The sequence below is a fragment of the Borostomias antarcticus genome (genome assembly GCF_949987555.1).
Source record: "Borostomias antarcticus genome assembly, contig: scaffold_128, whole genome shotgun sequence".
Classification (NCBI taxonomy): domain Eukaryota; kingdom Metazoa; phylum Chordata; class Actinopteri; order Stomiiformes; family Stomiidae; genus Borostomias; species Borostomias antarcticus.
Genome location: NW_028175670.1, coordinates 172,501 through 185,590, shown reverse-complemented (window position 1 = coordinate 185,590; position 13,090 = coordinate 172,501). Strand labels below are relative to the sequence as shown.

The 13,090-nt window shown below is 48.6% G+C and overlaps 1 protein-coding gene across 1 annotated transcript in view; it reads left to right on the top strand.

Moving 5' to 3' along the window:
* Nucleotides 1-211: 211 nt before the first annotated feature.
* Nucleotides 212-13,090, top strand: part of gnai2b (guanine nucleotide binding protein (G protein), alpha inhibiting activity polypeptide 2b) — a 59,527-nt gene continuing 46,648 nt past the window's right edge. Inside the window, exon 1 of the mRNA XM_084463219.1 lies at nt 212-335. Within this exon, the coding sequence (XP_084319345.1) occupies nt 218-335 (118 nt within the window). The 5' untranslated portion in view covers nt 212-217. The remainder of the gene's footprint in view (nt 336-13,090) is intronic.

Genomic DNA, 13,090 nt, shown 5'->3' with positions numbered 1-13,090 from the left:
ATTTTGTTTGGGGTATTAACTCTCTTATGAATCCGCCAGGAGACTCTTTACGCGTAGCCGATTTGTATTGGATTTGAAATCTTTAATCCCCGTTTGAAACCACGGATCACATCTCTCGAAAGAGCCGGGGGGACATCGGATTGCCTATTGACTTTCTGGCATATCAACAACAATCATTGCAGGCTTTTTGTGCAAGTCGCCAGGGCGCGCTTTGGGCATGGGTTGCGCCGTGAGCGCAGAAGATAAAGCGGCCGCGGACAGATCAAAGATGATCGATAAAAACCTCCGAGAGGACGGAGAGAAGGCGGCCAGAGAAGTGAAGCTGCTCTTGTTGGGTATGCTGCTGTTTCTCTTTAGATCGTGTATGGGGCTATGTTCACATTGTTTGTCTGTGTCCACAATTAAACAAGACAAGTTATTGTATAATGGAAATGGGTTAGGCTTTCCTGATCAACTTATCAAGATATCCAAATCATGATGACCACTGGGTAGCCTACCAATCTGCTCAGCATCCGCGGGTTTATTTTCAATGTTTAGGTCGACTGGAAATAATTGTGATTCTGCTGATATAATTAGTAATACTAGTCCACTGGTCATACGCAGTTATACAAGTGCAACACCTAAACAACAGTAGGCTAAGCCACACCAGTGTTAGTTGCTTGTTTGATGCCAATACGCTAATTAAGAAGAATCAACAACCAAACAAGAAAACAGAAGGCTAATTGCAATCAGGAAACTGACTCCCCATCGTTAAGGAGCAGAAGACGTACACTCCATCCAACCATTTTAATAGTTTAGTAGACACTTTTATCCAAATTGATATTTGTATGTTCTTTGCGACGTTGAATCGTTTGTTTTCCTTCCATAGCCTATAGGCCCGCCTGAACTTTTTATGAGGTTTACCTCCAGTAAGATAAACCCTATTTTAATGCCGACAATGATTTTGCCAGCTTTATTTTGGTACAGACACCCTCGCGCTAGACCTGCCCTCAGTCCTTCCCCTGTCCTCGCGCTAGACCTGTCCTCATAGTCCTTCCCCTGTCCTCTAGACCTGCCCTCACAGTCCTTCCCCTGTCCTCTAGACCTGCCCTCACACAGTCCTTCCCCTGTCCTCTAGACCTGCCCTCAGTCCTTCCCCTGTCCCCTAGACCTGTCCTCATAGTCCTTCCCCTGTCCTCTAGACCTGCCCTCACAGTCCTTCCCCTGTCCTCTAGACCTGCCCTCACACAGTCCTTCCCCTGTCCTCTAGACCTGCCCTCACACAGTCCTTCCCCTGTCCTCTAGACCTGCCCTCATAGTCCTTCCCCTGTCCTCTAGACCTGCCCTCATAGTCCTTCCCCTGTCCTCTAGACCTGCCCTCACACAGTCCTTCCCCTGTCCTCTAGACCTGCCCTCACACAGTCCTTCCCCTGTCCTCTAGACCTGCCCTCATAGTCCTTCCCCTGTCCTCTAGACCTGCCCTCATAGTCCTTCCCCTGTCCTCTAGACCTGCCCTCATACTCAGTCCTTCCCCTGTCCTCTAGACCTGCCCTCACACAGTCCTTCCCCTGTCCTCTAGACCTGCCCTCACACAGTCCTTCCCCTGTCCTCTAGACCTGCCCTCATAGTCCTTCCCCTGTCCCCTAGACCTGCCCTCATAGTCCTTCCCCTGTCCCCTAGACCTGCCCTCACAGTCCTTCCCCTGTCCTCTAGACCTGCCCTCACAGTCCTTCCCCTGTCCTCTAGACCTGCCCTCACACAGTCCTTCCCCTGTCCTCGCGCTAGACCTGCCCTCACACAGTCCTTCCCCTGTCCTCTAGACCTGCCCTCATAGTCCTTCCCCTGTCCTCTAGACCTGCCCTCATAGTCCTTCCCCTGTCCTCTAGACCTGCCCTCATAGTCCTTCCCCTGTCCTCTAGACCTGCCCTCATAGTCCTTCCCCTGTCCTCTAGACCTGCCCTCATACTCAGTCCTTCCCCTGTAGGTGCTGCAGGACAGGGCTGGTGGCTCATCTAGAACTTGGCCAGTTGTCCCCTGGTTCCACATGTGTTTCTTTCTCAGACCCTATAGGCCCTATAGGTCATCCTTTCTGTTTCAGACCTGGCCCTATAGGTTGTTTCAGACCTGGCCCTATAGGTTATTTCAGACCTGGCCCTATAGGTTATTTCAGACCTGGCCCTATAGGTTATTTCAGACCTGGCCCTATAGGTTATTTCAGACCTGGCCCTATAGGTTATTTCAGACCTGGCCCTATAGGTTATTTCAGACCTGGCCCTATAGGTTATTTCAGACCTGGCCCTATAGGTTATTTCAGACCTGGCCCTAGAGGTTATTTCAGACCTGGCCCTATAGGTTATCCTTTCTGAAATGTTTGCTCCTTCTCCCGCCGGGTCGCCCTATTTGTTCTCTCAACAGTTCACCCCCCTGCAGTTCAGCAGTTAAATTGATGTCGTGTTGTGTTCCCTCATGGTGTGTGTGTGTGTGTATGTGTGTGTGTATGTGTGTGGTAGTGAGAGAGAGAGAGACAGACAGACAGACAGACAGACAGACAGACAGACAGACAGACAGACAGACAGACAGACAGACAGACAGAAGATCAAACGTGTCTTACCGCCATCTTCATTTTGTATTCAGAGTAATTGCATTGGCCTCTTCTAAAGTCAGTGTTTTGAATAGTTGCCATAAAAGAAGTATTCTCATCTGAGGTGGCCTTGCCATCGGCGCTGCGACCACCCCAGTTACTGCTGTATGAATACTGAATAGTGAATGTTTTTCTTTCGCTCCATAGGAGCAGCCTACACATACTTCCCCCCAGTGACAGGCCTGGCTGTGGGTTAGGGTGTGGGTTAGGGTTAGGGTTAGGGTTAGGGTGTGGGTTAGGGTTAGGGTGTGGGTGTGGGTTAGGGTTAGGGTTAGGGTGTGGGTTAGGGTTAGGGTTAGGGTTAGGGTTAGGGTTAGGGTTAGGGTTAGGGTCAGGCATGCTCCCAGTGAAGGCTGCTCTCACTGAGGGGACAGGTGTGACACCCCCTTGCTAAGCAAGCAGATTGAAAGTGACAGAGCTTAGCTTTGGGTAAGGCAAAAAAAAGCTACTTTGAAAGAAAAGGATATCATATGAGGGCCAAAGTCAAGGTTAGGAATGTGTTGAAATAGTAGCTGAGATTATTTAGAATTAAAACATTTCAGAATGGGTCAACAACTCATGTTGAGGTTATTTCTGGCCTGACTGTGACTCACCGTCACCAGCTGAGAATATCACCAAATGTAATTTGTCAGGCCTCAAATAAAGAAAGGGGAGTCTTTAAATAATTAGAATTCATACATATTATTCCGCCTATTCAATTAGCTATCTTTTTCCTGCCCTGAAGAAAAACAGTTGTAAAATGGAGCTCTATATAATCCTATTCTCCTCCAACAGAAGGACAGAAAGGCTAAATGCATGGGAAACATTCAGCCCAGTTCACTCATGGCTGATAGCCTTGCATTAATTCAATGTAACTAATGCATTCTTAGAAATGAAAGAATGCTCTCTTTCCTAGAAGGCCAAGAAGAACACCTCCTACAGTGCTTTATGGATAACCTCCTGTTTTAATATAACGAACAATTCTCCTTCTCATGTTCTCATGACCTTCCCTAGTGACTCCAGAATTTCAGAAACGTGAACCCAAAATTAAAACATGTGTGAAATAATAATTGCATTGCAATTATTATTTCACAACAATAATTGTAAGTGTCAGCTCAATATTCTTTTGGGGCTAACTGGGATAAAATTACTACCGTATAATTTGTGACTCATAGTGTGACTAATTTGTTAAAAGAGAGAAGAGTTGTTGATTTCAGCATGATCTCACATCATGCATGGTGTTTTAACAACCTCAGACTTCACTTGGTCAAAGTAGCCATTTCACGATGGCAATGCAGCAGAAGGGGTGAGTTGAGCTGAGGACATGCGTGGTGCTGTTTTGGTTGTGTAGAGTACAAGAGGAAAGGACTGAATGAGCTTGCAGAGAAAGGGACAGGTCACTTAACGGGTTTGCAAAAAGACAGAAGCCACTGAGGCATGAAGGGGGATGTCAAACCTTTTTAATGGCTTTTGTGGCATAAAACCAGCCATTTTTTTGTGGTCTGGGATTATAACCACGATCAAAAGCCTGTTCCTCGTTCCCTGTAGTAGTACTTTGAGTCATAACTTTTTGCCAACCTTGTAATCAAACATACACCTAGAGGTATTGATTAGACACAGCCCTTTGTCCACTACACTGAGGTGCTAATTTATTGCACATCTCGCTGGGGGGGACAGAGCACTAGCTGTAAAGGCTTGGACACTGAAAAACAAGTTAAACAAACAAAAAAAGAGGTGTAGGTGATCTCGTTGTAGGTGATCTCGTTGTAGGTGATCTCGTTGTAGGTGATCTCGTTGTAGGTGATCTCGTTGTATGCCCTGTAACTGGTGATCTGGTTGTATGCCCTGTAACTGGTGATCTGGTTGTATGCCCTGTAACTGGTGATCTGGTTGTATGCCCTGTAACTGGTGATCTGGTTGTATGCCCTGTAACTGGTGATCTGGTTGTATGCCCTGTAACTGGTGATCTGGTTGTATGCCCTGTAACTGGTGATCTGGTTGTATGCCCTGTAACTGGTGATCTGGTTGTATGCCCTGTAACTGGTGATCTGGTTGTATGCCCTGTAACTGGTGATCTGGTTGTATGCCCTGTAACTGGTGGTCTGGTTGTATGCCCTGTAACTGGTGGTGTAGGAAGAACTACAGCGAGGAAGGGGCTGTCATGTTTACCCTTTTGTACTTACAGTATGACCTTTTTCACAGAAATGTTATTTTCAGTATCAGCGTTCACGATGAACAGAAGCTCTTTTCCAGAAAACAGCCTCTATCTTACAGAACCAGTGGGTGATTAGGTGAACTGTATTTTAGATTTTTTAAACTTTCAAAACCAAATAATGAAATATTAAACACATAAACAAATCTTACATCTTCCTCCTCCTTCCAACCTACCATGTTTGGTCAGTATGTTGAGGGTAGGACTCATAGTTAACACACTGAACACTCTGTGACTGCGACCTAGCATAATGTGGTGAGTGTTGGGCCAGCCGTGCAATGATAGTCTTTACTCTGAGACGTGACTAAACCATAAAGGCTGGATCTGAGGGCTTAACAAGGTGAGTCTGTCAGTCCTCAGCCTCATCCCAGCACAGACAGACCGTGTACAGACAGCTGTGTTTACAGCCCAGCGTCTTATCACACACATCTCCATTAGAACCAAGTCATTCTCTAATAGGCAGCCTAGGCGCTGGTAAGAACCCGGCCCACCGGTAAACATACCAATCAGATACAGATTAGTGTGCATTAGAGTGAGTCCCAAGTGTCATGTCTGATGCCACACCTTTAACAGCTGCTTCTAGGTCTGTGTGTGTGTGTGTGTGTGTGTGTGTGTTTGTGTGTGTGTGTGTGTGTGTGTGTATGTGTGTGTGTGTGTGTGTGTGTGTGTGTGTGTATGTGTGCGCGGTTGGTTGATTGATGTGATGACTCACATGTAAGTACTGGCAGGCGGTTTGTGGTTCCTTGTGGGAAGTTTGGCTGCTGCTGCTGCTGACGATGATGACGGTGTGAGAGAGAGGCAGCGTACCCCAGGAGAGCGCTACGGGGTGAGAGAGAGGCAGCGTACCCCAGGAGAGCGCTACGGTGTGAGAGAGAGGCAGCGTACCCCAGGAGAGCGCTACGGTGTGAGAGAGAGGCAGCGTTCCCCAGGAGAGCGCTACGGTGTGAGAGAGAGGCAGCGTTCCCCAGGAGAGCGCTACGGTGTGAGAGAGAGGCAGCGTGATGACGGTGTGAGAGAGAGGCAGTGTGATGACGGTGTGAGAGAGAGGCAGTGTGATGACGGTGCGAGAGAGAGGCAGTGTGATGACGGTGTGAGAGAGAGGCAGTGTGATGACGGTGTGAGAGAGAGGCAGTGTAATGACGGTGTGAGAGAGAGGCAGTGTGATGACGGTGTGAGAGAGAGGCAGTGTGATGAGGGTGTGAGAGAGAGGCAGTGTGATGAGGGTGTGAGAGAGAGGCAGTGTGATGACGGTGTGAGAGAGAGGCAGTGTAATGACGGTGTGAGAGAGAGGCAGTGTACCCAGGAGAGCGCTAATCACTGTTTTAGTGACAATGACCGCGCTGTGTTGATTCCCCCGCAGGCTAGCTCGCTCTGGAGGCTTCTGGAACCCAGTGGCCCTCCGGAGTCACAGCTGTCAGTGGGGGGGGGGGGTGGGGGGTGGCCCTCCGGAGTCACAGCTGTCAGTGGAGGGGGGGGTGGGGGGTGGCCCTCCGGAGTCACAGCTGTCAGTGGAGGGGGGGGGGGGGGGGCGTAGACATCTGACAGTCAGACAGTTCACATCTCCGGGTCAGACTGCTGCTCAGCTGTCTGCCGCTGGCGTGGAGCTCAGCCGTTACCTCAGCGCTATGGATATAAGCGCCGGATAGTTAGCTCTGTCCTCAGGGCACTCGGAACTTAGCTTTTGCGTTCGCTCCTTCGCTTGTACTTGCTTGTGTTTCAGAAAGGGGTGTATGACCAATCAAGGAAATAAAATTGGAATAGATAGTTACTTTCATTGCTGGGCCATTTCACAACCCGTAAGCAGACTGATGGTTGGTAGGGAAGCAGACTGATGGTGGGTTTGGAAGCAGACTGATGGTGGGTTTGGAAGCAGACTGATGGTGGGTATGGAAGCAGACTGATGGTGGGTATGGAAGCACCCGGAAGCAGACTGATGGTGGGTATGGAAGCAGACTGATGGTGGGTATGGAAGCAGACTGATGGTGGGTATGGAAGCACCCGGAAGCAGACTGATGGTGGGTATGGAAGCAGACTGATGGTGGGTATGGAAGCAGACTGATGGTGGGTATGGAAGCAGACTGATGGTGGGTTTGGAAGCACCCGTAAGCAGACTGATGGTTGGTAGGGAAGCAGACTGATGGTTGGTAGGGAAGCAGACTGATGGTGGGTTTGGAAGCAGACTGATGGTGGGTATGGAAGCAGACTGATGGTTGGTATGGAAGCAGACTGATGGTGGGTATGGAAGCAGACTGATGGTGGGTTTGGAAGCACCCGTAAGCAGACTGATGGTGGGTATGGAAGCAGACTGATGGTGGGTTTGGAAGCAGACTGATGGTGGGTATGGAAGCAGACTGATGGTGGGTATGGAAGCAGACTGATGGTGGGTATGGAAGCAGACTGATGGTGGGTATGGAAGCAGACTGATGGTGGGTTAGGGTTAGGGTTAGTGGGTATGGAAGCATCCCTGCGGCTGTAGACTGGTCTCAGAGGCTATTTGCTGCCTGAGTGGAGCTGAAAGCCTGGCTCCTGTGTCTTTGCCCTCAAAAGCAGGGGACAAGGGGAGATGTACACTGCCTGATTTCTAAATCACTACCTATATCAGCTGGAGATTATATTATATTGTTAATTGGAGACAATTATATTGTTTCCCCCCTAGGAATCTTAACACTAGTGGACTTCCTTTTAGGAAATACAATGATAGCCTACTGTATGTCTAAATTTCACAGTCTGGATAACATTTGTAAATGGCAAACCGAGAGGCATAGCATGAGGAGCTGCGAAGAGTAGCTTTTAACTGCTAGCCACACCTACAACTCTATACACACTCCACTGTTGCTGCTGTCAGCCTGTCTTTTTCGATTAATACTGTCTATGATGCAGCTTGGGTGGAGATGCTGGCTCTTCTGGTAATGTCTGACCCATCACCAGCACCCCTGCAGCCCCTCCAGGATCCTGCTCTCTGTGGTGTTGAGAGGGTGAACATGACGCCCTCCGCCCGGCCCCTGACCCAGGCCACCACTGTGACAGAACAGCTCCGTTGGGCCCGTCACCCTCTGCCCCTCCTCGGCGAGAATGTCAATAAGGTTGCAGCATCCTGATGTAATATCCTGTCCTTGACAGGCGCCGGCATCGGTTCCGCCGGCGGTTGTATCAGCAACCTCCCGTTCCCTCCGGGCCAGAGAGGAAGTCCCCCACCCCCCACCCCCCACCCCCCGTCCCGTCCTGTCCGATAACAAGTCCCTGCTGATAACCTTCATGAGGACCGGAGAGAGTGGCTTGCTGTATCTCCTTACGCAGAGCAGCAGGAGATCAGTATGTAGATTGTAATGTAATGTAATGTAATCAGCCAGCACCTAGCGAGAGCGCAGAACCACAGTCGGGCTGTTGGGGGATGTGGAAGAGAGCTACGGCCTGGGGGTTTAGAGTTGTACTCATTTGAGAGGCAGAGTAGACGGTGCCTTATTCCGGCAGTTTGATTTATTCACTCGGCATTAATTCCCGTCTGTGGCAGCGCCCTGAATGAAGGCCTAGGCGTTGGGTGTTTCTCTCTCTGCTGACGTGTATTTGACAGGACAGGGTGGAGAGACTCTTGTCCGTGACTTCAGGCGTAAGGAGGGGATGCAGAGACTGACATTGGAGCGTCAGATCAGCTGTGAACCGCGAACGGCATAGCCGTGCCAGCATTATCCCCAACCCCCCTTGTGGAAGAACATGGATAGGAGGTGTTTATGTGGCTAAAGAGATCATGTGATTCTGATGGTGTGTGTGTGTGTGTGAGTGCGTTACGGAATGCCATGATTCCTGGTGACAGTTGAAGCCCCATTGCGGGGCCCCTAGGAGCTGCCGCCCCGTTAACAAGGCAGGAGTGATTACATCATCACCTCGCGCCAAACCCCGCAGGACAGAAAGGCCGTCCCGTGGAGGGCTTAGATGAAGCTCCGTGGGTGTGTGCCTTTGAAGTGCACGCTCAGAAATGTAAATCTCCCTCCAGTTCAATCTCTGATGAACGGGGTCAAGAGTCGCTGTAAGAGGAGGCCTCAGATCACATGCTCCTGTTCAGCTCACCTAACCCTCACCCTCACCCTCACCCTCACCCTCACCCTCACCCTCTCCCTCTCCCTCTCCCTCACCCTCACCCTCACCCTCACCCTCACCCTCACCCTCACCCTAACCCTAACCCTCAGATCACATGCTCCTGTTCAGCTCACCTAACCCTAACCCTAACCCTAACCCTAACCCGCCACGGCCCCCGGTGCCTCCAGCGATCAGCCGTGCGCCTGCGCAGTATGTAGTGTGTATGTAGTGTGTACGCAGTATGTAGTGTGTATGTAGTGTGTAGTATACGCAGTATGTAGTGTGTATGTAGTGTGTATGTAGTATACGCAGTATGTAGTGTGTTCGCTGACAGCCAGACCTGACTTTCCGTGTGTGACGGTGCTGTTTCCTGCCATCATCCGACTGAGGTCTTGTTTCAACCGGCCTGCCATGAAGTCATTGACCACGGAGACACGGGCCGACGGGTCCCCCCCCTTGTCTCCGTCTCTCCATCTCCTACTTGAGATCTTACAGGTCTAGTGTTCATCGGCGCTGCGCATGAGAAGTCACGGCCTCTAACCCTAACCCTAACCCTAACCCTAACCCTAACCCTAACCCTAACCCAGGTCTAGTGTTCATCAGCGCTGCGCATGAGGTCACGGCCTCCTGAATTGCTAACTCTAACCCTCCTGCATTTCACCGGAATAATTGGAGTCTAAGCCCAGAATGATTGGATCTTATTGCTTCAATTAGAGTTATTCATCCGTGTTCCACACTCAGAGACAGTGACTCTGTCACCCTGCCCTTGTCACCCTGATGTCATCCGGTCCTATCAATCTCCCAGGCAGGGTGATGATCTGATCCATCCAAATCTGAAATAATATTTAATTACTCTGGTAATAGCCTTGGTGCTGCTCTCCATGGGAAAGCTTCAGCTCCTGATAATTAACCAGCTTCAGCTCCTGATAATCAACCAGCTTCAGCTCCTGATAATTAACCAGCTTCAGCTCCTGATAATTAACCAGCTTCAGCTCCTGATAATTAACCAGCTTCAGCTCCTGATAATTAACCAGCTTCAGCTCCTGATAATCAACCAGCTTCAGCTCCTGATAAATAACCAGCTTCAGCTCCTGATAATTAACCAGCTTCAGCTCCTGATAATTAACCAGCTTCAGCTCCTGATAATTAACCAGCTTCAGCTCCTGATAATCAACCAGCTTCAGCTCCTGATAAATAACCAGCTTCAGCTCCTGATAATTAACCAGCTTCAGCTCCTGATAATTAACCAGCTTCAGCTCCTGATAATTAACCAGCTTCAGCTTCATCTGTCACACTGTGTCTGTAATTGCAAGACATAAACGCGTGAGAGTGGAGAGTTGGGGATTGTGTTCTCAGTGGCAGCTCTGCTGTTGTGCACTAACCAAGGATCACTCTCTTCCCAGGCCCCTGAAACTGACTGATAATAACTCAGACTCACAAAAGGGTTTGGTGGCTAAAAAGGAAACCCCGTAGGAGGAAATCTGGGGGTTGAGGTTTATCACCATAGACATACTCCCTCATCCCTCTCCTTCTTTCTCCACCTCTCTCTACCTCTCCGTCTCCCTTCCCCACATTTGTCCCTTCTTCTCCATTCATTCTCCCGAGCTGAGGACTGTCCCGAGCTGAGGACTGTCCCGAGCTGAGGACTGTCCCGAGCTGAGGACTGTCCCGAGCTGAGGACTGTCCCGAGCTGAGGACTGTCCCGAGCTGAGGACTGTTGTTGTGAGTCTCTCCTCCTCTGTAGTCCCAGAACTTTCAAGCCTGTAGTATATTCAGTATACTATACTATCAAGCCTGTAGTATATTCAGTATACTATACTATCAAGCCTGTAGTATATTCAGTATACTATAATCTAATCATAATACTATATTAATATATTAATCTAGTAATATACTACATCTCCCTACGGCTTCAGCAGGAGGCCCCGTTATATCATGTAAATACATCCAGAACGACTCTCCCTCCTATTGCTCTCTGTTCTCTTACTAGTGCTGAGACTCTGTTACTAGTGTTGAGACTCTCTGTTACTAGTGTTGAGACTCTCTGTTACTAGTGCTGAGGACTCTCTGTTACTAGTGTTGAGACTCTCTGTTACTAGTGTTGAGACTCTCTGTTACTAGTGTTGAGACTCTCTGTTACTAGTGTTGAGACTCTCTGTTACTAGTGTTGAGACTCTCTGTTACTAGTGTTGAGACTCTGTTACTAGTGTTGAGACTCTGTTACTAGTGCTGAGACTCTCTGTTACTAGTGTTGAGACTCTGTTACTAGTGTTGAGACTCTCTCTTACTAGTGCTGAGACTCTCTGTTACTAGTGTTGAGACTCTCTGTTACTAGTGTTGAGACTCTTACTAGTGTTGAGACTCTCTGTTACTAGTGCTGAGACTCTCTGTTACTAGTGTTGAGACTCTCTGTTACTAGTGTTGAGACTCTTACTAGTGTTGAGACTCTCTGTTACTAGTGTTGAGACTCTTACTAGTGTTGATACTCTCTGTTACTAGTGTTGAGACTCTCTGTTACTAGTGTTGAGACTCTTACTAGTGCTGAGACTCTCTGTTACTAGTGTTGAGACTCTTACTAGTGTTGAGACTCTTACTAGTGCTGAGACTCTCTGTTACCAGTGTTGAGACTCTCTGTTACTAGTGTTGAGACTCTTACTAGTGTTGAGACTCTCTGTTACTAGTGTTGAGACTCACTGTTACTAGTGTTGAGACTCTTACTAGTGTTGAGACTCTTACTAGTGTTGAGACTCTCTGTTACTAGTGTTGAGACTCTCTGTTACTAGTGTTGATACTCTTACTAGTGTTGAGACTCTTACTAGTGTTGAGACTCTCTGTTACTAGTGTTGAGACTCTTACTAGTGTTGAGACTCTCTGTTACTATAGGAGTCTCTATGTGGCACTGATGAGCTCAGTGCTGATCGGTAATAAGTTTCCACAGATATTAATTTCTTCACCCAATAACTGTGTTCCAGGATGTTTATTTCCCTGTTTATTTGAGGTCCCAGTCATTGTAGATCATGAGTGAGGATTGACACGGAGGTGTGATTATGCTGATTTCATAGATCACCTCAAGAGCTTCAGTGTGACAGAGTATTACGTAGAAAGTGTCATAGATCACGTTGAGTGTGTGAGTAGGTGTGAACGTGAATACGTTAAGAGGTTTAATATTATTATATATGGCCGTGTTTGGGAAGTACATCACGGTGGCTGTCAGACTCCAGACATGTGATAAATCATGTGAAACCTGGGAGGGGTGTGTCTGTGTGTGTGTTCATGCGGTATTTGAGTGTGTGTGTATCTGTATGTGTGTGTGTCCAGGCCCAGCTATGGGGGGGGAGTCAAGAACATGCTAATGAGCTGAACTGGTTCTTTAACAGGTTCGACGTAGCCCCCACCCCTGTGAGGCTAGAAGGCAGCCCAACCATTATATGTAGTGATATGATTAATATATTGTTAATGTCCAATATACAGTATTTCTATGAGATTGCGCATACGATGGATCCGCCCGCCCATCCGTTCGCCCGTTCGCCCGCCCATCCGTCCGCCCGTCCGCCCGCCCGTCCGCCCGCCCTTTAACATGAGAGCTGAAGTAAAGCGCAGCAGATGACAGACAAACTGACCATCCCCTGTATGATGAGCTGTGTGTGTGTCTGTCTATCTATCTATCTATCTATCTATCTATCTATCTATCTATCTATCTATGTGTGTGTGTGTGTGTGTGTGTGTGTGTCTGGCAGAGGTGGTGGTTGTGTTGGTCATCTCTTGTGCTACTCCTCTGACATGGAGAGAGTGGAAATACGCGTGAATGTGTCTCAGCTGCTCGGCACCTCAAGCCGCCACAGCAACCAGTGCATGTCTTATTGACTGATTGGTCCTAAGTGATACCCATCATCATTGACCCATCATCACTGAGATACAGCTTACTGTAGTTGAGACTAGACGGGTCCTCTTACAGTATCTAGTTAAATGATGATCAAGGAATCAATGGCCCTGGCAGTCCTCCTGGTCTTATCTTTTAGGTAGACTTGATGCCAGCACTTCAGAAGACTGAACGTTATATTTATAGAGTATTACTTCTCCCTGTGTGGCACTATGTCTGCCCAAGTGACACTAGCCCCTCCCCTCTCGTGTTTGTTGCTAGGCTCTCTCTTAACCTGAGTCAGGTGGGGGAGGGGTTGTGAGGTACTGTCACTGACATCCATCCC